The 26,824-nt window shown below is 44.7% G+C and overlaps 1 protein-coding gene across 1 annotated transcript in view; it reads right to left on the bottom strand.

Moving 5' to 3' along the window:
- The window catches only part of TEX14 (testis expressed 14), a 59,033-nt gene that overhangs the window by 19,126 nt on the left and 13,083 nt on the right, over positions 1 to 26,824 (bottom strand). The window contains exons 9-20 of the mRNA XM_010861629.1: positions 22,070 to 22,221; positions 20,773 to 20,963; positions 19,843 to 19,993; positions 16,897 to 17,825; positions 13,912 to 14,018; positions 11,224 to 11,349; positions 10,933 to 11,021; positions 9,839 to 10,108; positions 8,954 to 9,054; positions 6,733 to 6,861; positions 5,275 to 5,341; positions 904 to 985 (exon numbers count right to left, since the gene is read on the bottom strand). Coding sequence (XP_010859931.1) covers positions 904 to 985; positions 5,275 to 5,341; positions 6,733 to 6,861; positions 8,954 to 9,054; positions 9,839 to 10,108; positions 10,933 to 11,021; positions 11,224 to 11,349; positions 13,912 to 14,018; positions 16,897 to 17,825; positions 19,843 to 19,993; positions 20,773 to 20,963; positions 22,070 to 22,221 — 2,394 coding nt within the window. The remainder of the gene's footprint in view (positions 1 to 903; positions 986 to 5,274; positions 5,342 to 6,732; positions 6,862 to 8,953; positions 9,055 to 9,838; positions 10,109 to 10,932; positions 11,022 to 11,223; positions 11,350 to 13,911; positions 14,019 to 16,896; positions 17,826 to 19,842; positions 19,994 to 20,772; positions 20,964 to 22,069; positions 22,222 to 26,824) is intronic.

Here is a 26,824-nt window from a genome sequence, read left to right as displayed (position 1 = left end):
GCTGGGCTGGAAGAAGCACAAGCTGGAATCAAGATTGCTGGGAAAAATATCAATAACCTCAGATATGCAGATGACACCACCCTTATGGCAGAAAGTGAAGAGGAACTCAAAAGCCTCTTGATGAAAGTGAAAGAGGAGAGTGAAAAAGTTGGCTTAAAGCTCAACATTCAGAAAACTAAGATCATGACATCCAGTCCCATCACTTCATGGCAAACAGATGGGGAAACAGTGGAAACACTGTCAGACTTTTTTTGGGGCTCCAAAATCACTGCAGATGGTGATTGCAACCATGAAATTAAAAGACGCTTACTCCTTGGAAGGAAAGTTATGACCAACCTAGATAGCATATTCAAAAGCAGAGACATTACTTTGCCAACAAAGGTCCGTCTAGTCAAGGCTATAGTTTTCCCAGTGGTCATGTATGGATGTGAGAGTTGGACTGTGAAGAAAGCTGAGCTCCAAAGAATTGATGCTTTTGAACTGTGGTGTTGGAGAAGACTCTTGAGAGTCCCTTAGACTGCAAGGAGATCCAACCAGCCCATTCTAAAGGAGATCAGCCCTGGGTGTTCTTTGGAAGGAATGATGCTAAAGCTGAAACCCCAGTACTTTGGCCACCTCATGCGAAGAGTTGGCTCGTTGGAAAAGACTCTGATGCTGGGAGGGACTGGGGGCAGGAGGAGAAGGGGACAACAGAGGATGAGATGGCTGGATGGCATCACTGACTCGATGGACGTGAGTTTGAGTGAACTCCGGGAGTTGGTGATGGAGGGAGGCCTGGCATGCTGCAATTCATGGGGTCACAAAGAGTTGGACACGACTGAGTGACTGAACTGAACTGAACTGAACCATCAATTAACATTACTTCTATGAGTCTGAAACTGTGAATAAAATAATGGCATATACCTTCGTATAGGTTGGAATTGAGACTTGGTCAAAATTTCAGAGTTCTTTCCAAGGTTTTTTCTCATTTGGAACTTTTCTTCACCTGAAAGAATAAAGTAAACGCATTTTTAATAAATTTTTGCAAACCCAGATTATGATTTTCATTCTCTGGAGTTTTCTTGGTCTGGTCTAGAATAATAAATAATCTACATAAACAAAGTGTTTCCTAATTGGGCTTGGATTGAGTACTGTAGAAGAGGTTTTTGCTCTGAAAGTTTATTTTCCTTGCTCAGAGGGGACAACTATATTCTGACACTCAGAATACAATCAAGCCATTTACTGGCTTTTCAGCTATAGCCGCACAGTTACTTCCGGAGACAAATGGTGTTTTGTCTTTTCAGGAAGGCAAACTGACCTGATTCCTGTCAACAGACACCAGGGGGCGTTGAAACCAAGAACTGTTTGTTCATTGAAGATTCCAAGCAGAAAAGACCATTAGCTGGGCATTCCCAGGATGCTAACTGTGTCTCTTGGCCACCAAACACCACTTAAAGACTGGGGGTGGGGTCCTGAGTACTAATGAGCTAATTCAACTGTCTTCTGTTCTCCTTGGCCTCAAGCATCTCAAGTCCTCCCCAATTCTCAGGAAGATACTTTGTAGGCCTCTGGGCACACAGGACCAGTATCCAATTTTCCTTCCCACATTATACAGCTCTGGTTTATGGAGAAGTGGACACGCAGGCTAGCCTGCCCTATTGGCAAATGCTCATGATGCCCCTGCCATTCTTTAGGTCCAGAAGGTGGCCTGGTAGGCAATGGCAGGCCCACTATAAAAGTACCACCTTTAGCAAAAGCCAAGATACTGATAAAACCATTTGAATGCAGAGTTCCAAAGAATAGCAAGGAGAGATATGAAAGCCTTCCTCAGCGATCAATGCAAAGAAATAGAGGAAAACAGAATAGGAAAGACTAGAGATCTCTTCAAGTAAATTAGAGACACCAAGGGAACATTTCATGCAAAGATAGACACAGTGAAGGACAGAAATGGTATGGACCTAACAGAAGCAGAAGATATGAAGAAGAGGTGGCAAGAATACACCAAAAGCTGTACAAAAAAGACCTTCATGACCCAGATAGTCACGATGATGCGATCACTCACCTAGAGCCAGACATCGTGGAATGCGCAATCAAGTGGGTCTTAGGAAGCATCACTACACACAAAGCTAGTGGAGGTGATGGAATTCCAGTTGAGCTATTTCAAATCCTAAAACATGATGCTGTGAAAATGCTACGCTCAATATGCCAGCAAATTTGGAAAATTCAGCAGTGGCCACAGGACTGGAAAAGGTCAGTTTTCATTCCAATTCCAAAGAAAGGCAATGCCAAAGAATGTTCAAATTACCCCATAACGGCACTCATCTCACGCTAGTGAAGTAATGCTCAAAATTCTCCAAGCCAGGCTTCAGCAATATGTGAACCATGACCTTCCAGATGTTTAAGCTGGATTTAGAAAAGGCAGAGGAACCAGAGATCAAATTGCCAACATCCACTAGATCATCGAAAAAGCAAGAGAGTTCCAGAAAAACATCTATTTCTGCTTTATTGACTATGCCAAAGCCTTTGACTGTGTGGATCACAATAAACTGCAGAAAATTCTGAAAGAGATGGGAATACCAGACCACCTGACCTGCCTCCTGAGAAATCTGTATGCAGGTCAAGAAGCAACAGTTAGAACCGGATGTGGAACAACAGACTGGTTCCAAATAGGAAAAGGAGTATGTCAAGGCTGTATATTGTCACCCTGATTATTTAACTTCTGTGTAGAGTACATCATGTGAAATGCTGGACTAGATGAAGCACAAGCTAGAATCAAGATTGGGAGAAATATCAATAACCTCAGATATGCAGATGACACCACCCTTATGGCAGAAAGCAAAGAACTAAAAAGCCTGTTGATAAAAGTGAGAGAGGAGAGTGAAAACACTGGCTTAAAACTCAACATTCGGAAAACTAAGATCATGGCATCTGGTCCCATCACTTCATGGCAAATAGATGGGGAAACAGTGGAAACAGTGATAGACTTTATTTTGGGGGGGGGCCCAAAATCATTGCAGATGGTGACTGCAGTCATGAAATTAAAAGATGCTTGCTTCTTGGAAGAAAAGTTATGACCAACCTAGATAGCATATTAAAAAGCAGAGACATTACTTTGCCGACAAAGGTCCATCTAGTCAAACCTATGGTTTTTCCAGTAGTCCAGTGGTCATGTATGGATGTGAAAGTTGGACTATAAAGAAAGCTGAGCACCAAAGAATTGATGCTTTTGAACTGTGGTGTTGGAGGAGACTCTTGAGAGTCCCTTGGTGAGCAAGGAGGTCCAACCAGTCAATCCTAAAGGAAATCATTCCTGAATATTCATTGGAAGGACTGATGCTGAGGCTGAAACTGTAATACTTTGGCCACCTGATGCGAAGAGCTGACTCACTAGAAAAGACCCTGATACTGGGAAAGATTGAAGGAGGGAGGAAACGGGGCCAAGAGAAGGTGAGATGGTTGGATGGCGTCACCAACTCGATGGACATGAATTTGAGCAAGCTCTGGGACTTGGTGATGGACAGGGAGGCCTGGTGTGCTGCAGTCCATGGGGTCACAAAGAGTCAGACATGACTGAGTGACTGAACTGAACCGAACTGAAGACACTGAAACCCCACCAGTGGAGAAGCATCACGTTTCTCCTTCTTGCTACTCTCTTCAAACGCCCTAGCAATCATAAATGAATTTCTAATAAGCACAATGCAGAGCTGGAGGGGAAGTTAGAGATTTGAGAGTCTAACTCTCTCCTTTATTTTATACGAAGGAAAGGTGGGGCCCTGGGGTGGAATGACATGCCCAAGATGCCAAAGGTCATGCAGAAAAAAAATCAGCAGCAGAACTGGGCGTGGAACCCAGTGTGTATCCAACTGTTACCCCTGTTGTACTGCCTGGTATGGAGAGGATGCATATCAGAGCCATAGTGGGAAAGCAGGAAGAGAAGGGCTAAAAGGAGGAAACGGAGTGGAAATCAGAGGCTTTTCCATGTACTTCAGATGTTTGCAGCCAACTAGCCATGGTTTTCTGATCTGCCTGCTCCATAATTTCTCTCTCCTACTCACCCCTCTTTCAAACACAAGTGAAGTGGCCACGCACAAGTCAGGCTCACACAGAAAGTGAGTGATCATGGGCAGAGGCTCCACACAAAGAACTGAGGGGCCAGAGACCTAGGTTTGGGAACTTCACATACATATTTTCCTGAGAAATTAACTGTTAATCTAAAAGCTTACAGCTTGTTAAAATGCTTGCAACTGTGAAGGAGGCCTGAATCGGGTTAGAGACGCAAGCTGGAGTATGCAACAGGAGGAAGGGGGTATGTTCAGAACCTAAACCTGCCCAGCCTGGGTTCAGACAGTGGAGACATGACCATAGACGGAGCTGCATGGTTCACGAGATGGATAACCCTGGTTTTAAAACAGATGGTTACATGCCTCAGAAGAGCGAAAGTGCACAGTTTTTAAAATGTCTGTGTCAGTACCTGTGGTCCATTTATATCTTGTCTTGTGCCACACCCCAGCTGCTGATCCAAGGTTAACTTCCCGTGTAACAGGCAGCAATTGCTAAGTTATACAGAACCCAAGGCCCAGAAAGGGCACGATGTTATACTGACTGTAGTATTGGCTATTATTAACCCTTTGCTAAGATGTCAGGCACGCAAAGGAAAATGATGGTAAGACTCAGTCTTCTGGAGTAGAGAAGGACACAGAAACCTAGTACTGGTTGTCACCGTGTCAATAACCAGCTGTGAGGCCCAGGCCAGTCCATCAGGTCAGCTCAGCACTGAAATCTAGGGAAAGAGACCACAAGGGAAAAGAGAAGCAGCAACTGCTGTAACGTTTGCTATATGAATGCAAGGTGGGGGGACTTCCCTGGTGGTCCAGTGTTTAAGACTCCACAATCACAAGGCAGGGGGCCTGGGTTCCATCCCTGGTCAAGGAATTAGATCCCACATTCCGTGACTAAAGAGTTCAAATCAGCAACTAAAGATCCTATGTGCCGCAACTAAGACGTGGCACAGCCAAATAAATACATACACAAATATTTATAAATAAATAAATGGCAAAGTTGAAAAGAATGCAAGGGGAAGTATATAAATAACATGATGTATGGATACCATGAGGCTAGTGAACAGCTGGGGATTCATTCTAATGAGGGGAAATCACTGAGCCTAAGTTTTCTTATCTGTGAAATGAAAGATCTGGAAGGTTATCTCTAAGGACCTTTCCAGCTCTAAACATGTGTGATCCGACAGAAAGGGAACAGGAGGGATTCTCAAAGGAATCTGCCCTGAGGGCGTATTACCAGAGGCTTGAGGTCGGGCACAAGCATGTTGAATTCCTTCAAAGTCTTCATCAATGGGACTTGAGGTCTATAAAAGAAAGATAAAGAGCAAAGAAAGGAAGTTCACTAGAGGAAGATACATCATCAAAAGATGGGGAGAGGATTTCTTGATGTTCTTAAACTTTGAAAATCTTTAAAGGTTCCTGCATCTTTTATAGAAAAAGAACAAACCTTCTTCACAGACATTAAGAATTTATTTGTACTATATGTTCCTCCTCAACAACAAGCCCTCCTCCACCTCCCATTGTGAGGTGGGATTGGGTTACTTTTCCCTTCTTTATATAACTATCCCCTCTCCTCACTCCAACCATCCAACAAAGATGTTTTAATTCCTGGGAGCTTTACTAGAAAAGCCAAAAAAGGTAGGAAAGATGGCCCAGGCTCTAAAGCTACTCTATGGGGTGAGAAGTCAGAACACTGGTTCCTTTGAGGAGAGGAGTGGGTGGGAGGAAACACAAGGTCTTCTAGGGGATCAGGAATGTTCTATTTCTTGATTTAGGTGCTGGCTCCATGAGTGTGTTCAGCATGTAAAAGTTCATGATCTGTACCCTAAAGATGCGTGTACTTTCCCCTGTTACCCTTTTTGTATACATGTACATATATACGTATATAAACTTTATATTTTTTATTAACCATTTTCTTAATGTCCCAGTCCACAGTAATATTAAGAATGTTCAAAGGACTGATTATGGAAAACTGCTCTAACTGAGTTTGCAGAAGTGCCGACAAGGGAGATCTATGCTTTTTGATGCATCACTGAATTCTTCCCGTCAGTCAAATGTGGTGATTGGCATGTACAATTCTCTTTCTTCCACTCTACCTTCCATATTGGTAAAGGGCCCCCAGAGGTGGCAGGTTAGGGGAGAGAGGAGGTAAAAAGTACAAGAGTAAATAAAAGACTCCCATGATTTTCATTTTATAAATGAAAATACTCTCTGCACAAACAGGTTCTTGCAAGAGCCAGGCACATCCCAGAGGAAGGGCCGTGTACTGGACAGCCTCACGTTCTCTGCGGACCCTGTGCCGCTGTTCCTGGCCCCCCCACCACTAAAGCCTGTCAGTCCCGGGCTAACTCCCTAGGCTGCTGTCACCAGTGCTTCTTCACGCAGAGCAGTAACAGCAGGCTGCCTTCTCTCCCCCCAAGAAAGGACTGCGAATTAAGCAACAAGAAGGAACAGGTTTTGAAAATGAAGTACAAAGTGCTGCACAAATGCAGGAACCACAATCCTGTGGTAAGACCTTCATTATGAAAAATCTTACTTTTCACACGTTTTTTTTCAAAACATATGAAAACACTGATAAATTGACAGGCTATACTTTTACGTATAAGCTATTTTTCTTAATAAAAATAATTTTAAAGGAATAAAGCAACAGAGAAAGCTGGAGATGTACTTTATCCTGAACTTTGTAAATTTTTACCTCTAGAGCCAAATTTTCTTGAGCAATTGAGGAGTAAAAATATTCATGGTCTGGAGTTAAAAATTCATCTGTCATGTCTTCAGTGTCTTCAGAAGACTCTGGTGAACAAGTCGATTGTGCAGACTGACCCTATTAATAACGCAGGAAATCACTTTTCAGTTGGTGTTTATGGTAAACAAATCCCTTTAGAGCTGGCTGCAGTGTTAGTAACAGGGCATCTAAAATCACCCTGCAGTCGGGCTGATGCTCTCAGAGCCCCTCCCGCCACGTGCGCACTGCTGCCCTCCTTCTGCACAGCCAGTCATGAACCCCAGAGCAAGTGTGACAAATCACAGTCCTGAATCTCAACATCCTTACCTGCACAATGGAAGTAGGGGAGGATGGGCAACCTTTTTGCTCTGAAATTCACAGGAAGAAGAAAGGCCCTAGACAATTCAAGCTGCGGACTGAATTTACATACCCTGATCCCCACGGGCACAGACACAGTCCACGTGCTGGAGTCAACTCTAGGCTGAGGCTGCTCAGACCTGGGACTCCTTCAGGTATTCCCATTTAAAGGCAAGAGAAAGAGCATGATTTTTAAAACAGCAATGCAATCTCAATAATAAAATAGGGATTTCCCTGGTGGCCCAGCAGATAAGACTCCATGCTTCCACTGCAGGCAGTGTGTGTTTGATCCCTGGCTGGGGAATTAAAACCCCACAGCCATGCAGCCAAAAAAATTTTTTTAATTTAGAAAAAAGGGAGAACTATTTAAAAAATGAAATAATTTAAAGTAAGTTACTGGGATTTCTCTGGTGGTCCAGTGGCTAAACACACTCCCAATGCAGGGGGCCTGGGTTCTATCCCTGGTCAGGGAACTAGATCCCACATGCTGAAATTAAGACCCAGCACAGCCAAATAAATACATAAATTAAAAGCAAGTTATTTCATCAGCATCTCTGCTCTGCTCCTTCCTTTTCTGCTACTTCTCTATGTCCAGCCCTCATTACCACGTGGCCAGACAGCTGGCTCCTTTCCTTACCTTCAATCATCTCTTTGCAGAGGTTTTGTGGTTTTTTTCCCTGGACACTGCCTTTGCCACACTTCCTCTTTTGTGCACTTAGCAGCTGCTTTCCTTGACCTCTCATATCAAATTAAAATTTCTCAGACAAGCCTGGCCTCCCACACCTTCCCCACTTCCCTGAAAGACCTGCTTCTCCAGCCAAGCCAGTATGCTTAATGTGGTGCGTCCTCCCAGACCTCAAGGGAAAGAAAGAATAAGCTGCCCTGTGAGTGGTCTGTGTACTGATTAAAATACACAGGTATATTCTTTGAAAAGCCTCAAATGTTATCACAATTGGCTTTTTACATTGTTTATTCTCAATTGCTGTTTATATTCTTCCATGTCAATGGTGATTACAAATTTTGGTTCCTTACGCTGGCTGGACCATGGCCCAATTGCACACTTGAAGAATGCATTAAATCCCTGAAGCAAGGCTTGTAACCCCAGCGCAAATGCTGGGAAATAACTGAATCCTAGGGATCTTGCTGAGACATAGATTTCAGGCATGAACACACTCCTTCCACTGAGCTGAGAGCTGAATTTTGGTCTTAAATGACATCCCAGGCGAAGGTACTCTCATTGCAACCCTGGCCCTGCTTTTCCTACTTCAATCTGACTTCAGTCATGAGCTTTGGTAACTGACCTCACACTGAGCTTTACGAGGTGGTCTTTTCTACACAGTTAGACAGAAAGCTTGGGCTTCCCAGGTGGTATAGCAGTAAAGAATCTGGCTGGCAATGCAGGAAACACAAGAGACGTGGGCTAGATCCCTGGGTCAGAAGATCCTCTGGAGAAGGCAATGGCAACCCATTCCAGTACCCTTGCCTGGGAAATCCCATGGACAGAAGAGCCTGGTGGGCTACGGTCCATGGAGTTGCAAAGAATTAGACACGACTGAGTTACTGAGCGCGCACACAGACAGAAAGCTCAAGGGTCAAAGCTGAATCTAACACTGTGTTTTCCCCAAGCTCCAATATACACAGTGCTTTGAGCTGAACTAATTCAGAACGTATTAGACAGGGAGGAAAGACTTCTTCATTCATGTCAGAGACATGAGGGCACATGCTCCAACAAAAAAGAACTACTACAGATATTTCAATATCATAATATGTAACAACCCAGTTTTACCCTACTAGGTCTTTGGGTTTGAGTTGGCTCTCCAGCTGTATGACTTACGCTGTAAGACTTCTCAACAGCCACAGATGCATCCGAATTTGCTTGAAAGACTTCACTGTGCTCTGGCTGCTCATCTTCTCTGGGGGGCAGGTGCCTGATACCTAATGATTATAACACAATAATTGTCATTCAGTCATTTTTAAATGGCACGAAGGGGCAAAGGATAGTGTGAGAGAGGAGATGCTTGCATTTTCTGCCGAATGCAACCATGTGTCATGCCAGATTCTATCCAGACAGTGGAGACTGTTAGGTTAGCCTGGCTCTAGCACGTGGCCGTGAATCATTCTCCCTTTTAAATACCAAAAAAATCCATTCTAAGATGAATGATAATTTTGGATGTACCTATCCTTGATTTTCAAACAACTGTGAAATGATATCTCATGCCCTGACTGCAAGCAAATTAGCAGGTGGAAAGATACAGCATGCAGTTTTCACCCACAAATCTATAATAAAGTGATGGCAGTAAACATCATTTGTCTCTAGGTTCCTCAGGCACAGACTCTCTGAGAGACGGTGGAATTTTTCTGGCCTAAAATGCAATGCAAAGAAGTTGGCAGTAGGGGGTGGCCTGCCACCAATGCCCTCTGGTAGAAGGTTCAATTCTTTGCCAGGTTAGATCCAGGAGCAGGGTCAGTGCATGGAGACTACTCATTTGGACAAAGCAATCTGCTCCAGTAATAGAAAAACTTGCAAGTCTCTAGACTTTTTCACCTGTCTGAAGGACAGTGGGATTAGATGGGTGTGCTACTTTCGCCTGGAATTCAGGATCCCGGGATAGACAGGAAAGGAGAGAAGCCAAAGGAAATATTCTAGGAGCTTTACTTATTGTTGAGAGCTGACAACTTGATAGAGCTCACCTACCCCAATTCCTCCATCTGAACTTACTGGTGAAACGCTGAGGCCCTGACTGTCTGCCACGCTGGTCACTGCTGTCTGTTTGGCCACACTTGTCATTTCCTCCTGGCTCATCGCTTTTCTTGAGATAGTCTGCAGCTTGCTGCCAATCCATATGCTCGGAGACCCTAATGGGGAGCTGCGGCAGGGGGTCAGGCTCATTTTCAGCCTCACTGTCTAAAGCCACACCACTCCGAGGATGCCAAGGAGGTACTGTCAGCTGTCCAGTGGCTGCTTTTGCTGCCATTTCTTTCACTTCCGCTGGATGTAAGAGAAAGCAGCATTTAAAACAGCACTGTGAATGCTGGAAACAGAAGCTTTAGTTCCTTAAAGAGTTACGTAATGGTTTATAGCTTATATTGTCACAATTATTCCCTTTTTAGAACTGCATCATCCTTAGCTTGGCTTGAAACAGAAAAGAGAAGAGAACTAATAACAGAGTGAGGGACAGGCAGACTTTCAGTTAGTTACAGCCCTTTATGCTGAATTAGACCAAACGGCAACAGAAATTTGTAGACAGACCTTCTCCCTGTAAAGATTTCGTAAGAAAATGACATGTGAAGCCCCTAGCCTGCAGAAACTAATGGAAGGCATTCTATTTGAGTTTCTATAGCCTTTCTAGACCAGACTGAGCTCATATTTTGGGAGTATGTATATATATGTGTGCATGTGTGTTTTCCTCAAAATTTTCTATCCTTTTTCAGTGTCACTTAGCATTACTATCAAAAAACATAGATGCTGTATTCTTTTAAGCTCATAAGATTAAACTGATACAAAAGAATAATACCCACAGGATAGGTGAAAGTGACACTGGAAGCTCTCTACCTTAACAACATTGTAAGAATCTATACCATGTATTTTTTTTACTACATTTGTTACACAATATACATGTATACACATACACAGAGTGTAGAAAGATTTCCTATATAGTCCAGAGATTTAAAAAAGCACTTCTCTTTTACAGTTTGTAATCAGAAAGGTCTTACTTTTAAAATGGAATGATCTAACAAGAAAAGAATATGAGAAGACAGTAAAGATACTTTAAATTTCATTCTGTCCAACAGAACCCATGGCTTTATACTCACTTTTCCATTTTAAGTGTATCTCTCCATCATCTTTGTTATTTCGTGACTTTGCGTTATAGATTTCAGAAGACACAGATTGCATACTGATCCTGAATTGCATGTATTTGGGGGAAGAGGGCAAGTGAACACAAACACATCAGTTTATTCAGGTTCCTGACACAACCCCAAGTCCATGAGCCCACCCAGAGGCTGTCCCCTATTCTCTGAGCTGTTCTGAGGTTGCACTGACTCCTATGCACCACCAGGGGGCACCAGACCCCCTCCAACACTCAGCCCACAAGGCTGTACTACCTGGTAGAGTCCTGGCCAGGTTTGGATGAGGTGGGTGATCCCTGTGGGTGGCTTGGCACCATGAGGAGTGCACTACTGAGCTGTGTCGTTTTGCTTTGAGGACTGGACTCTCTAGGCCTTCCCTGGCTAAGAAACAAAAGGACTGGTTTAGATGATCTTGAAATTCAGCTTCACAAACAGAACCCTGGTCCTTGGGCTGTAGCAGAGCAGAGCGGAGGTGATGGTTCAGTAGTTTCCTGCCCTTTGATCAGAATCCTCTGGTAACAGGCCACCCGCACATCAGTGATAGCGCAACAGCTAACACTTACAAAGATGGGCTTAAGGCACCAGGGACTCTGAAGATGATTCAGAGATCTTCATCCTAGTTTCACTGAGTTGTGGACCATGTCCTGCTACTAGTTAGCTGACTTTGGCAAACTTCAGTCTCTCTGCGCCAAGGTTTCCTCATCTGCACAAAAAAGAAGTCTCTTTTTCCTCTAAATATCCCATGATTATATACACTTTATCACCTATTAAACTAATTCTTTGAAAATGTATCATCTAGGGGACTCCCTGGTGATCCAGTGGCTAAGTCTTCATGCTCACAATGCCAGGGCCCAGGTTTGATCCCTGGTCAGGGAACTAGATCCCACATGCCACAAGTAGGAGATACCATGTGCTGCAACTTAAGACCTGGCACCGCCAAATAAGATAAAGAAAAAGAAAACGTGTGATTTACGCATACATAAGAATCCTCTTTTATCTAGAATAGCCCAGTCTCCTGCTGTATCAGAGTGCAAAGAGAGGCTGTTGAACTAGAAATGTCATGTCTGATCAGCTTCTTTGAAGAACAATTTGGCAACAGCTATCAAGCATCTTTCGGAGAAGGCAATGGCACCCCACTCCAGTCCTCTTGCCTGGAAAATCCCGTGGATGGAGGAGTCTGGAAGGCTGCAGTCCATGGGGTCGCTGAGGGTCGGACACGACTGAGCAACTTCACTTTCACTTTCACGCATTGGAGAAGGAAATGGCAACCCACTCCAGTGTTCTTGCCTGGAGAATCCCAGGGACAGGGGAGCCTGGTGGGCTGCTGTCTATGGGGTCACACAGTCGGACACGACTGAAGTGACTTAGCAGCAGCATCAAGCATCTTTAAAATGTTCAAACCCTCTGTAACTCTGCTTCTGGGAGTCTATCAAGGACATAACCCAAAATGCGGAACAAAATTTACTGACACGTCACTATGGCCCTAGTCATAACAGAAAAAAGAAAGACTGAAACAACCTAAAATTCAACACTGGGGGAAAAATATAATGGGGAAAATTCAATTTTTCCCCATTTCAAACTTACAATTTCAAAGTAAGTTTACAGGATGTTTTTAATAACAAAGGATAAAAACGTTTTAATGTAAAGCAAAAACTCAGGATACAAAATTGCCTTCTTGTTTAGTCACTCAACCATGTCCTACCCTTTGCGACCCCATGGACTGTAGCCCGCCAGGCTCCTCTGTCCATGGGATTCTCCAGGCAAGAATACTGGAGTGGGTTGCCATTCCTTTCTCCAGGGGATCTTCTCCAACCAGGGATCGAACCAGCGTCTCCTGCATTGGCAGGCAGATTATTTACCACTGAGTCACCCAGGAAGCCCACAAAAATGCCTACATGTATATAATTTAAGTGATTTTGAAAGCACACAAAAAGCCTAGGTGGCCTGGCAGCAAAGCCTTCAGCCTCTCCCTTTGGCGCTGAGCAGGGCAGCCGCAGCTGCAGCTTCTGCCTCGTCCGCCAGCAGCTGCACCATCGCCCTGTCTGCCGCTGTCAGTGATGTGCGTGCTAAACTCTCTGAGGCTGATTTGGTGGTTCTTCAGTTCATTCCCTTTGTAAAGGTAAAATACACTAACCTAAAATGTCTGGGCATGTTCCTCGATTCCCCCTTTGGTACATATTTAACGGAAGTGAAGAGAACAGCAAATTCTTGTCATTATTCTCAGTCACCACTGAGGGCAGGAATACAAAAATTTTTTCCCAGGAAGATGGACTTCAAAGCTGTGGATTAATGCTGCCTTTTAACCACAGAAAAGGAAAACTAAGTTCATATATGACTCTGTCCTGAAAAACATTAATTGCTCCATTAATAATTCTTCCTATGCAAAAGAAAATTTGTTTTTCCTAAGTTCTTAAAAACCCAGCATATGTGTACACTTTCCTTCTACTGAAGGAAAATTGATTTGTGCTGAAATCAATTCATTTCATCAGTCTGGCTAAAAATCAGAGTCCAAAAGGTAACGATGATATTGTTCAACTTCCTCCTTCTGCCCCCCAGAGTCAGTGACGCTTATTTTGAACAACACTGGTTTTCACATAGTTTGGTTTCTGGAGCCCTGGTGTGTGGGATACCTGGCACTTCCTTTTCTCAGGAAAGCAATCTGGACAGTTTCAGGAAGACAGGGTGCTCTGCTCTGGACCACTGAGGAGTTCTGTCTGGCTGACCTGCCAGCAACTTCACCTCTGACGTCTCCTGCGAGTCTCCATTATACTGCTCTTCTCACTCACTCAACGGAGAGAACCTGCCAACATCTCTTTCTGTGTTATTACTCCTCAATGCTCACAATCTTTGTCACCAGCAAAATGAAGATCATTAAAGTGGCCTAAGGGTCACATGGGCGTCTAAAGACATGATGACACAAAGAACAATGAAACGTTAACCCACCTGCTGGTATTCTGGTTCCTGTCTCTTTCCAAACTGGCCTTGGCTCCGTGAGTGGGCTGAAACTGTTCACCTCTGCTCTGTTTTCCAGGACCACAAAGAGTTGGCAGCTTAAAAATCGGGAGACATGTTTCAGTGCTTTGATGAAGGAATCCCTCTTCCCTTCACTCTCACATTCTATTTTTAAAGTCATTCTCGCTCAGTATGTAGAACTAACCAGACCTCTCAAGACAACTTCAGTTTGCATGTTTCACATCTAATAACTCATCTCTTAGCTGGAGGCCTCTTCAGAGACATGTTGGCCCTCAGGACTTCAGTCCGAACAGGGTGCAAGTGGAAAATGAACAGACAAATTAGACATCAAAAGTCCCCAAACTTTCCCCTATATGATTATTAAGGCAGCAGGTTTTATGGCAGGAGCCCCAGGCCCTGGGTTCTCATCTGAACTTTACTCAGACTAACCTAAGTGAGCCTTATGTTTTGGTTTCCTCATCCATAATACAGGGACAATAATATCTGCCTAAATCTACTGGGGCGCAAGGGGAGGGGAGGGGTGCTATGAAAATAAAACACAACCAAAAAAAAAAAAAAAGGCTACAATACTTCAAAAATAGTAGAAGTAAAATCAATTAAAGCCAATGCCCTTTAGCCAAAAAAAGAGACCTGGGATCTGCTTACTGCAATTTCAACTAACTTAGTTTAATTGCATTTCCTAACCTACAGCAAATAAAAGCAACACATGTGAGATTTGGGAATGGCAGCAAGACACCTAAAGGTGAGAAGATGTATAAAAATGATCACTGCCTCTGTGGAGTATGAGTTCCAGAGGCTGCTGAGTGGAGGCAACATTGTGTCACAGTAACAGATGTTCAAAAAATCGTCATGGTCACCAAGGAAAGGCTAGAATAGATTTAGAATATATTTAAATTGGCATTTAGAATAATGGCAAGTCTGTAGTGTTTTCATTCAGTATGATTAAAAATTTAAGAATGGAGAAATTAAAAGAATGAATTTCAAATGTTTGAAAATTTCACTTAGGTGAAAATGCCTTATTCCTTGATTATGCCAGAAAACCAGGGTAGGCTTTTTAAAGAACAATTAAAATATGGTAGAGTTGCTTTATACATAGTCATATGTACTAGTAGATGGTTTCCAACAACGGCTGCCTTCAATTCCTTCCCTCCCTGTCCACACTGCCATTGGAGACCTGGAATCTACTTCCCTCCCCTTGAATCCATGCTGGCTTCCTGTGACCATCAGAAAAGCAGCAAAAGTGATCTTGTCCTAGTTTTTAAGAGACCTGGCAGCTTCAGTTTCACTTGGGAAGCCAGCTGCCAGGCTGCAGAGAAGCTTGGGTGAGACTACTTAGTGAATCAAAAGAAACCAAGTGTGGAAAGAGGCCGCCTGGGGGAGCCAGGTAACTGAGGCCTTCCTGGAACTTCTTGCTCAACGCAGACTCCAGCTGAATGCAGTTGAGGGGGTGGTTCTGGCCAGTGCCACAAGGAATGGAAGAATCAGTCAAGTTAGCCCTGTCATACTCAGAGCCCACAGAATTATGAGAAGTAATAAAACATTGTTATTTTATGTTATGCAGCAAAAGGTAATCAACATACAGTATACAAAAAAGTTATTTCTAGTAGTTTTCTCGTAAACTCTAACTTTCACTGTGCCTTCTCTTTGGGTGTGTATGTTAGTTGCTCAGTTGTGTCCGACTCTATGTGACCCCATGGACTGTAGCCCACCAGGCTCCTCTGTCCATGGGGTTCTCCAGGCAAGAATACTGGAGTGAGTTGCCATTTCCTACTCCAAAATCACCTTCCTTCTCTTTACATAAAAACAAATGCCAAGGCTTTTCCAAATGTTCTATGTGAGGACTAAAGTCTCACTGGAACGCAGCAAGGAACAGTGCCAGAGCGCTAGCCTGGGAGTCAGAAACCCAGCTAGGGCTGGTCAGTAGCACAGCAAGGGGTGGGGTAGTGGGAGTCAGCTGCCCTGTGCAGGCCAAGAGGGTGCACTTTAGGTGGAGGATTTTAAAAGAATAATAAAACTTACTAAAAGTTAGCCTGCTTTTTTTTTTTTTTTACCATGAGCCAGCAACTCTAAATAATTTCAGTAATAAGATCCTCCTTTCAGGGATACTGACCTCTCCCACTCCACCCTGCGCTCAGTCACATCCATGGATCTCAGAAAGTTTAAGTCTCTAAGCTTGAGCTTCACACTCTGGAAAAGGATGGGCTTGATCCAGCTCTAAAATTTTGATTCAACAGGCAGCCAGCTCTGCATGTGTGAACTTGTTAAAATTCATCCATTTATTCATTCCTTCAGTGACCACTTACCTTCTACTGCTAGGCCCCCTTCTATGTGTGGGGACATTTCCTCAGCCTTACTGGACGGATCTGTCCTTAAGAAGCCCAGAGCCTACAAGCCATGTGGTGTGGTCAAAAAAAAAAACAACAACGAAGAAACAGCAGCAGCTCACAGAGGAACCACTCTTCAACCCGTGGTCATTTCCTTTGACTACCAAGTCCTTCCATTCCCATCGGTGTCTGAGCTGCTCCTAGCAGAGCATGTGGCTCATTCATCAAATCCCAAGGTCTAATAAACAGCCTCTGAGAGCTCTATGCTTATCAAATGAGTCAATGAATGAATTAATAAGCAATTCAGAATGGGGATTAAATACCTGCCCAAGATACCATATTTGGTGAGTTGAACTATATAAAGTTGTCAATACTTGATTATTTTGACCTACAAAACAGCGATTTCACATAGTTTATAGAATTTTACAGAGGACAGGGCCCGTGAGCTGGGTTCGGGATAGGAGATGAAGAGTATCTACCTTGGAATTCCAACCTAGAGGCCTTGTTTCCCAAAGCAAAGAGGACTCATTAGGAGTTGGCCGTGCTGAGGCCACCCTTGCAGGCGGGTCAGGGTGCGCCGAGGCCGGCTCCAGACCCTGCGTGCTGCCCTGCCCCCACATCTCAGCCTCACCTGGTGGTCCTTCTCCGGCTGATCCCTGGTGATTTTTTCAGTGACTTGGGGGAAAGAAGCTAAAGGTGTCCAGCCACAGTCGCTTCTTTTCTTGGACCTTTTGCCAAAATGTCCTCCTCGAAAGTCTTTCACTGTTCTCGGAGACCTTGCTAGAGTCAGACCACTGCCCCCGGGGTCCAGCTGCTGGTCCCCCGGCCGCTGCACGACAGGAGGAAGGTAGCTGGAAGCCGGGGGGCCGAGGGCGGAAGGTGAGTCGTGGATGCCTGCAAACTCTCTCGAAGAAGCCCACAGAGACCTGCGCTCCGCCTGCTCCTTCTGTATCATCTCGAGCTTTTCTATCTTCTGCTGAACATTCCTCAGCAAATCAGCATTCTGGTGGATTAAGGTCTGCGAAATCTTCAGGTTCAGCACACACTTACTGATGTACTCCTCGGTCATGGAGCGGTTGTTTGCGGCGCCCTTGGCTCCTCGGGCTGGCTCAGGCCGGCTGGGGGAACGCAGTGCATCATTCTGCCATTCCCAGTCCTCACAGGAGAGCTCCGTGTCAGCGTCCGAAGAGCTCTCATCTTCATCGCAAGAACAGCACACCTCTCTCTCCATCTTTTCCAGCTCTTCTTCCATGGACTTCAGCTCATCTGTCTGGTTTGGTATGGCCCCCTCAAGAGATGAGCCAGTTCCTGGGCACTCCTCCTCTGGGTCATCTGCTGTGTCCAGGCAGCCTGAGTAGATTTCATTGATTTCGAAGCTGCAGAGGCTTGTCTGATCTGGGCTGGGGTTCCTGGCCTCTTCTGCCACAGAACAGGCAGGAGAAGCAGCGTCTTGGCGGTGAGTCTGCTGGGCCACTGAACTTACGTCTGGGACAGGAGGCTCTGGTGTTGCTTTCCCGGTGGGAGAAGAGTGACCCCTTGGGGAATGAAACTGACTACCTGCTGAAAAGAAAAGCAACATGCAGCTGATTAAAGTGACCACAGCAGCTCAGCACCTACGGCTGGTTGCTCAAGTGGCACACAGAAAGAAGTTTCTTATCATCTCACTCACTTTTCAGTTAGAAAAGACTGCCAGATACACTCACAGAGAATGAGAGGGTATTTCGAACTTTTGACAAGGGTTGAGATAGAAAATTTGGGAAGGGCTTTCCTGGGTGGCTCGGCGGTAAAGAATCTGCCTGCCAATTCAGGAGACACAAGTTTTATCTTTGATTCAGGAAGATCCCACATGCCAAGGAGCAACCAAGCGAGCGTGCCACAACTATTGAGCCGGTGCTCTAGAGCCCAGGAACAGCAACTACTAAAGCCCATGAGTCCTAAAGCCCGAGCTCTGCAACAAGAGAAGCCACCACAATGAGAAGCCTGCACACCGCAAACTAGAGAGTAGCCTCTACTCATTGCAACTAAAGAAAAACCCCACCGAGCAATGAAGACCCAGCACAGCCAAAAATAATAGGTAAATAAAATTATTTTAAAAACAAGAAAATTTGGGAAGGATCAAACCCAGGGAAAAATGCTTATGCTTAAGTTATAGTATGTTCAAAAATGCCTAACTATCAGGACAAGTGAATTATAGGCCCCTGAATCTTAGGACTAAATTCACACTTTCTTTACACACACAGTGTTTGAATATTCATGTCAGTTCAAGTCATGCTCTTTGTGAGCATCTGATAAAAGGAGCCAAGACACTGCCCAAGAAGCCACTGCACTGTGAGAGAAAGAATACCTTAAAAAATAACTCCAGGATTGACCACCCACCACCCCTGGTTGATGGTGTACAGCTTGCAGAAAATGGGATGGAGAAGTCAAAGTAATGAGACCTTGGAGAGCCATTCTGGAGGCCTCCAGGCCTGCGCAGAGTCAAGAGAAAAGTCACTTGGCTAGAATCCAAATGCCTGAATTCCAACTGGGTAATCAGCCTGGAATCATGAGCAAATCACACCTCTCTGAACCTCAGTTTTCTCATCTGGAATATGAGGGCATCAACCAGATGACTGCAAGGTTCTTTGCAGCTCTGAGTTCAAAGGTTTCCAAGTACACTAAAAAGTAGTAAGGCTTTAAGAAAAAGGTTAGAAGGAAATACCAAAATGTTAACAAATCATTTGTAAGAAATTAAAATCTTCTTAAGTGATCTTTTTCTTCATATTATTTAAATTTTCTATAATGAACTGCAGTGGGAATTTCTAATAATGTACACTCACAGCCTTGAGAAATTTCATAGAAATGGCACCTGGAAAAACAGCATATATCAAGAAACTGTTGATGATGTATCAACAATGATGAAAAACATTTTTCATGTTTTTCTTAAAGTAATAGCCTTCTAACAGACCCCAAGGCCAGACCCAGAAGGGAGTATGACTCGGGTCATGAAAGCATGGACCTTGGAACAGCGGGTTGGTGTTAGGTATGAACACCGCCTACACTCTTGCTGACTGTTCCCGAGACCATCCCATGAGGGAACGGCCTGGGGTGAAAACAAGGGGATCTGGACTATGTCAGTGCAGTGTCTTGGGAAAGATAGATCAAGGAAAGTTTTGTACTCTGCAGTCAGGAGTAACAACTGGACTCAGAGTGGACTCTGCACCTCAGTTCAATAGAGGCTGCAGGCCCCCTGACCCACTGCACCAGATTTCGTGTTCCGCTCTCATTCTCATTGCTTGCTCCCGGACCTTTAGGGCAACAATGAACAGATAATAATTTTAAATAAAAATCACCATGTTTACTTATGAAACAATTGAATACATTCCTAAATCATACTAGAAAGAAATAGATTGTTACTGCCCAGTTCTGGAAAAGGTATATATGGAGCCCATAAAATTTAACTTAATTTTAAGGATCTTGATTTTGTTTCCTAAGGCAGTCATCGTTCCCAGTATAAGTTACGGGTACAATTTGGAGGAGTCGATTAGTCGCAGCTCTCAAAACAGAGTTATGTCAAAACCTTGAGTTAAGGCCATACCTGTTTCCTTCAGCTCTTTTATTTCCAAGTTAGGGGTCTCTTTTGGATGTTCTGAAGTTAGTCCTAGACAGACATTGACATCAGGATGAAATTCGTATCTCTGCACCCTGGGACTCTCAGTTGGCTGAGTTCTCTGGGCTCCAATAAAATCCTGTAACAAGAGAAATACTGTTAAGGACATATATGCAATCATCTGAATGTCACTGGTATTTTAGAAACATATCTAGGTGTCAGATAAACTCCCTGTTACTCCTGTTGGGTAGACTCACTGTAGTTCTCATAAATGAACTCACTGTGATTACCAATACTTTGAAAAGTAGTAACAGAGGCCTCGCTGGTAGCTCAGTGGTAAAGAATCCACCTACCAAGGTAGGAGACACGGATTCAGTCTCTGATCTGGGAAGATCCTACATGCCATGGAGCAATGAAGCCCCTGCACCGCAACTTCTGAGCCTGTACTCTAGAGCCTGGGAGCTGCAACTACCGAAGCCCACACACTGAGAGCCCATGCTCTGCAACAAGAGAGGCCATCACAGTGAGAGCCGGTGCACCACAACTACAGAGTAGCCCCACTCACCACAACTAGAGGAAAAGCCTGTGCAGCAACGAAGACCCGGCATGGCCAAAAATAAAGAAATAAATAAAGTTATTTGTTTTAAAGTAACTAAAGCTGCTATCCACTGAATCACACTATGTGCCTACAGGGTGCCCCTTTTACAAACTGACCCTCTCCAGCCTCCCTCTGCAATTTCCTGCTGCCCTCACCAAATTAGGCAATTAGGCTTTTCTTGGGAACACAGAAAGAGTGTCATGAAAGGATTTCCAAAACTTCCTACAACTCGATCTCTAGCTTCTTCTTGGTCTCTTAACTCCCTAATCTACCCTGAGATAGGTAAGCAAATACAGACCCCTAACAACTTTAGAGCTTACCTTTAAGTCATTCTTCATAATATACCGGATATCTTGAAGGTTCATAGTTCTATCTTTCTGCTTGACCTGGAGGCCTGACTTAACAATATCATAGTAAGGTTTCGGAAGCCTGACATCAGCTTCTAAATAATTTCCCAAGACTATGGTTTCTTTAATGACTGAGCCATCTAAGCCATCCCAAGGTATGTTGTCTGTTAAGGAAAAAGAAGAAGAAACATTAAGAAATCAGATGAAACTGGCTAACTTTTGTCAAGTTGCTCAACCTTTTTAAAATTAATTTCTCTCTGTAGAAAAACTACTGGAAGCTCAGTAACAAAGGAGAAACCATCTGACCCAAATAACAGGGAGATCCCTGTCACAGAGACAGGAAGAAGCAGTGTCAGACCGCTGTAGGTGTGGACTTCAGGCCGGCAGACCTGGGGACCACAAGGGAATGTTTCCTGTGTCGGGCTGGCCTGCCCAATGCATTCTTGTCACAGAAGGTGAGGCTCTGCCTCTGAGACGGTAAACACTACTCAATGGGGCTGAGTCTCACTCTGGCAGTGAATGTGGTATGTATACCTTCACCTCAGAGTCCTGTACATTTGGAAGGGCTTCTATTTCTTTTAAGTGACACTGCTTATACATACAATGGATCCTGGGTGTGTTTGATTTCCATTTACTTCTCAGAGGCCAGTCCTTTCCTCTCGTTTGTAAGTTCTTAACACAGAGAACAACTTGTGGTTGCCAATGGGGAGAGGGGAAAGAGAGGGATGGACTGGAAGTTTGAGGTTGGTAAACGCACACTATTACATTTAGAATGGAATGGATAAACAACAAGGTCCCACTGTATAGCACAAGAAACTACATTACTCAATATCCTGTGATAAACCATAATGGGAAAGAATATTAAAAAGAACGCACACGTATGTGTAACTGAGTCACTCTAAAGAGACTGGCACAACGCTGTAAATCAACTATACTTCAACAAAAATTAAAAAAGAAGAAGGAAACAGGTTCTTAAGGGGCACCTCACAGAGACCCCTAAGCACTGACAGCAATATTCAGTTTAAAAACTCTCCTTGGATTAAATGCACTACCATTGACAAGCCAATAGGTGGGCTTTGCTGAATCTTAAAGAACAGGTTAAAAGAGAATGATTTCTGAGGGATCATATCTTGCATAAACACAAAGAGGTTTCCTAAAGTCTTTTTTCCCTGTGTCCTGCATTCTCATAACACTAAGTGACTCTTCAGGGGGAAAAAACCCAACCTAGGAACAGGGACTTCGGTCACTGCCGGTGTGCTCTCTGACCCACCTGTTAAAATCTCCTGGACGATTACAGAAAAGCTGTAGATGTCCGACTTCACAGTGGCTGCCTTCTGTATGATCACCTCCGGGGCGGCCCAGTTGTACAGCTGGGTGGGGAGTGGCACTCGAGTCAGGCCCCTGTGCGCACCCCCATCCTGGCTACAGAAGGAAACGTAAGGTGGGGCTGGCGCCTGAAAGGGCCACTGTGATCACCACGCAGCACACGAGGGAAACACTTGCTGATAACCTCCTTGAGCTTCTAGAAACCCAGCTAGACCCTGAAGCAACCCACACCGCCTGCTGTTTCAACTCCTTACTGTTGCTACCTGAGCAGGCCTTGCCCCACCTCAGCTGGCCACTCCCTCCTGCTCACTCACTCCCCAAGTCACAGGGGCCCTCTCGCAGTTTCTCCAATGGGACAAACACATCACCACTTCAGGTTTTTGCACTGGTGGTTTCTTCTGAGAGCATGCTCTGCCACAGATCCTAGCATGACTGCAGGCTTCTTATAATTAAAACATGAGCTCGAAAATCACCTCCTCAGAGAGGACTTACGGACCACCTAAAGTAGTCCCAATTTATTGGCTTCAGATCGTTTATTATCTGAATTTCTTGTTTATTGATTTATTATTTATCATCTGCTATTATCTGCTCCATGAGGCAGGCCTCTTAAGTCTTATATCATCAGAACTCTAAACTTACACCAAGGCCTCAATGCTTACTTTTGAATAAATGAACCTAAGACTTTTTCAAGAACCCCTTCAAGCCTCCCTCAAAGCCTTGTGGGACTCTTCCAACTCTTCATGATTGCTTCTTTTCTGAGCTCTGCCCTCTTGGAAATGAGCCCTTTTAGTTTATCCTCAAAGTTTCACTGATTTGCTTGAATAACTCAACTTTGCAACCAGGCTCCTTGAGAACTAAGTCAGTGTCCTAAACGTCCTCTGGGCCAACAAAAGTCCTCAGGATGAAATCAGCACTGACTTCTGCCCACAGCTGTCATGAGCATCAAATGAGATCACATGTGTGGAAACGCTCTGCGAGCCACAAAGCACTAAGCAAGTAAGGAATTAATACGAATGTTGTTGTTTAGTTGCTAAGTCATGTCTGACTCTTTGCGACCCCATAGACTGTAGCCCGTCAGGCTCTTCTGTCCATGGGATTTCCCAGGCAAGAATACCAAAGTGGGTTGCCACTGCCTTCTTCGGGGGATCTTCCCCACCCAGGGATCGAACCTGCATCTCTTGCACTGGCAGGCGCATTCGTTAGCACCGAGCCACCTGGAAAGCCCAGTATGAACGTAAATGGTAAGCGTTTGGTAAAGACTTGATGACCACTGGTTGATAATTAAGAATTAAGTGTTTAGAAATTTCCTAGCAGTCCAGTGGTTAGGACTCAGCGATCTCACTGCCAAGGCCCAGGGTCAATCCCTGGTCAGGGAACTAGAGATTCCACCACCAGTGATGCAAGGCAGCCAGAAAAAGAATTAAGTTTCTATTCAAAAAGCAAGTAACTAGAAGTTCTTTTTGCTGACAGAGGAAAGCTTTTAGAGGATGGGATGAGCTTCTCAGACTTTGAACAAACTTCTCTAGGTAATACTTCTCCCAGCAGAACTTTTTTAAGAAATAATTTTATTTACTTTTGCCTGTGCTGGGACTTCATTGCTGTGCGTGCTTTTCTCTAGTTGTGGCGAGCGGGGGCTACTCTCCAGGTGTGGGGGGCGAGCTTCTTATCGTGGTGGTCTCCCTTCTTGCACAGGCTCCAGAGCACAGGCTCAGTAGTTGTGGCACACAGGCTTAGCTGCTCCATGGCATGTGGCATCTTTCTGGACCAGGGATTAAATTCGTGTCTCCTGCATTAGCAGACAGATTCTTTACCACCAAGCCACCAGGGAAGTCTGCTCTCAGCAGAACTTTTGACTGCAGGCAGTAAGTTTAGGAAGCCACGAAGCTATGTTATTTTTAGACTCTGTAGTTGTATTGCTGAACAGGCAGGTGTGACCTGATGTTGTGTGAACAGCATGGATATACATGCAAAATATTACATTAGTATCATAGGAAAAGCAATGGAGTGTTTTATTGCAGAGATATATTCTAAGAACCTAGCACACTTGGCTCTTCATATTGTAGGGTGATTGTACAAGGGAGACGCTCACTGACCTCCTCAGGCCTTTTAGGCTACCTAAGGCAAGGGACAAGTCATTTACAATCGGAATTTATGCCCTTTCTCTTTTACTTCCATTCACTTTCCTCTCTTACAATCCCTCTTCCTTCTCTGTTAATGTTAGTGGAATGTAGGAAAGGAGTTTTTTATTAATATTTATTTATTTGGCTGCTTCGGGTATTAATTGCGGCATGCAGGATCTTTAGTTGAGGTATGTGAACTCTTAGTGACAGCATGTGGGATCTACTTTCCTGACCAGGGATCAAACCTGGGCTGCTGCTTTGAAAGCACACGGTCTTAGCCAGTGGACTAGGAAAGTCCCAGGGAATTCTTTTCAGCTTCGGCTTTGACATCAACAAATTTACATTTGGCTATGGCTATATGATACCACTTGCGAGGTCAATTCCAGCTCTAAAGACTCCATTAAGAAGGAGCTGAAGAATAGGAGAAACTGCTGTATCATTTTTACATCAAGAGATGGAATGCTACTCTAGACAATAAATAGCCCTCCAAGTTCCTCCGTCCATGGGATTCTCCAGGTAAGAATACTGGAATGGGTTGTCATGCCATCCTCCAGGGGATCTTCCTCGCCCAGGGAACAAACCAGCGTCTCTTGCGTCTCCTGCACTGGCAGGTGGGTTCTTTACCACTAGAGCCACCTGAAAGCCCCAGGGTTGAGGCTGTGTGTGTGTGTTAGTTGCTCAGTCATGTCCAATTCTTTCTGATCCTATGGACTGTAGTCCCCCAGGCTCCTTTGTCCATGGAATTTTCCAGGCAAGAATACTGGAGTGGATTGCCATTCCCTTCTCCAGGGGATAGGGGATCTTCCTGACCAAGGACAGAACCCAGGTCTCCTGCACTGCAGGCACATTCTTTCCTATCTGAACCACCAGGGAAGCCCAGGGTTGAGGCTGCTGCTGCTGCTGCTGCTAAGTCACTTCAGTCGTGTCCGACTCTGTGCGACCCCATAGACGGCAGCTCACCAGGCTCCCCCGTCCCTTGGGATTCTGCAGGCAAGAACATTGGAATGGGTTGCCATTTCCTTCTCCAATGTATGAAAGTGAAAAGTGAAAAGTGAAGTCGCTCAGTCATGTCCAACCCTCAGCAACCCCATGGACTGCAGCTTTCCAGGCTCCTCCGTCCATGGGATTTTCCAGGCAAGAGTACTGGAGTGGGGTGCCATTGCCTCCTCCGAGGGTTAAGGCTGGCCATCTCCAAATCCCCGTTTCACTCTAAGATTCGTATTTCTATTGGAGAGCGCATCAAAGAAACTGTTATACCTCCATGAGAACAACAGGTGGCGCTGCATCACTGGCAAACATCTTGGATTCTGTCAACCTTGAAAAGTCTATTATCAACGGTAAAAATGTCCAAACCCTTCGGCTCTTGAACACATAGCCAAAGTGGTGAACCTTGTTCTGAATCACTTCAAGGATTCACTTCAAATGCTTTCTGAGCACTTCCTATGTGGCAGGCCCTGAGCTGGGTGGTAAAGATGAACAAGCCGTAGCATGGGTCCTGCTCACCATTCAGAGGGGCCGACACTTGACTGCTGGGCAGGAAAGCATGCTCGGTGATTCGGGGAAAGGGCTTTGGTATAGGCTTCATAGCGGGGGGGCGGGGGGCGGTGTGGTGGAATTTAAAAGGATAAACAGGAGTGCCAGATACTCCAGGCGTGAGGAGCAGCCCTGAGAAACAGCATGGCCTGCCTCAGACGGCCAGGCAGAGTGGGAAGCGATGAGGGCGACGCTGCGGGCGAAGCCCCCACCGCGGAAGGCTTCCCACTCCAGAAAGTGCGGGGGCTTAATCTTGTAGGCAGAGGGAGACACTTGGATTAAGAATGGACCAGGTCTGAGACTCAGCAGCTCAACTGGCGAGAGCTATCTGGCCTCCACCGGTTTCCAATGGAAAATGGCTCCAGTCACAGCTAACTGCTCCCCTGTTTCTCTCTCGTCCCATCACCGCCCTGCGCCATGCAAGAGTGAGGAGGATCTTCTTAACCTGTAAATTAGCCAGAACATCATTCTGCTCAAAAAAAAAATCCTTCACAGTATCCTAGTGTTTTAAGAATTAAATTCAAACCCTTTGCCAAGGCCCACAAGGGGAAGCCCAATCTGACCCGTGCTCTCCTCTCCAGACAGAGAGACAAGGGGCACACGAGGCCCAGGGAGCTGATAGTCTTTCCACTTCATTCATTTAAAAAACATGTTGAGGAACTTCCCTGGTGGTCCAGTGGTTAAGACTCCACGCTGCCAATGCAGGGGGTGTGGCTTCAATCCCTGGGCAGGGAACTATGATTCCACAAACAGCACGGAATGGCCATAAATAAATAAATAAACAAAATCGTCTGTAAATAAATAAAATAGAATTTTTAAAATAAAAAGGAATTTCCCTGGTGGTCCACTGGCTAAGACTCCACCCTCCTAATGCAGGGAGCCTGGGCTCCATCCCTGCTCAGAGAACTAGATCCCACCTGCCGCAACTAAAGATCCCACATGTCACGACTAAAAATCCTGTGTGCTGCAACTGAGACCCGGCGCAGCCAAATAAATACATTGTTTTAAAATAAATTTTTAAAAAAATTTTTAAATTAAAAAAATAA

The sequence above is a fragment of the Bison bison genome, unplaced genomic scaffold, assembly GCF_000754665.1.
Source record: "Bison bison bison isolate TAMUID 2011002044 unplaced genomic scaffold, Bison_UMD1.0 scf7180017864472, whole genome shotgun sequence".
In the NCBI taxonomy this organism is placed as follows: Eukaryota; Metazoa; Chordata; class Mammalia; order Artiodactyla; family Bovidae; genus Bison; species Bison bison.
This window is presented reverse-complemented; position numbering and strand designations above follow the sequence as displayed.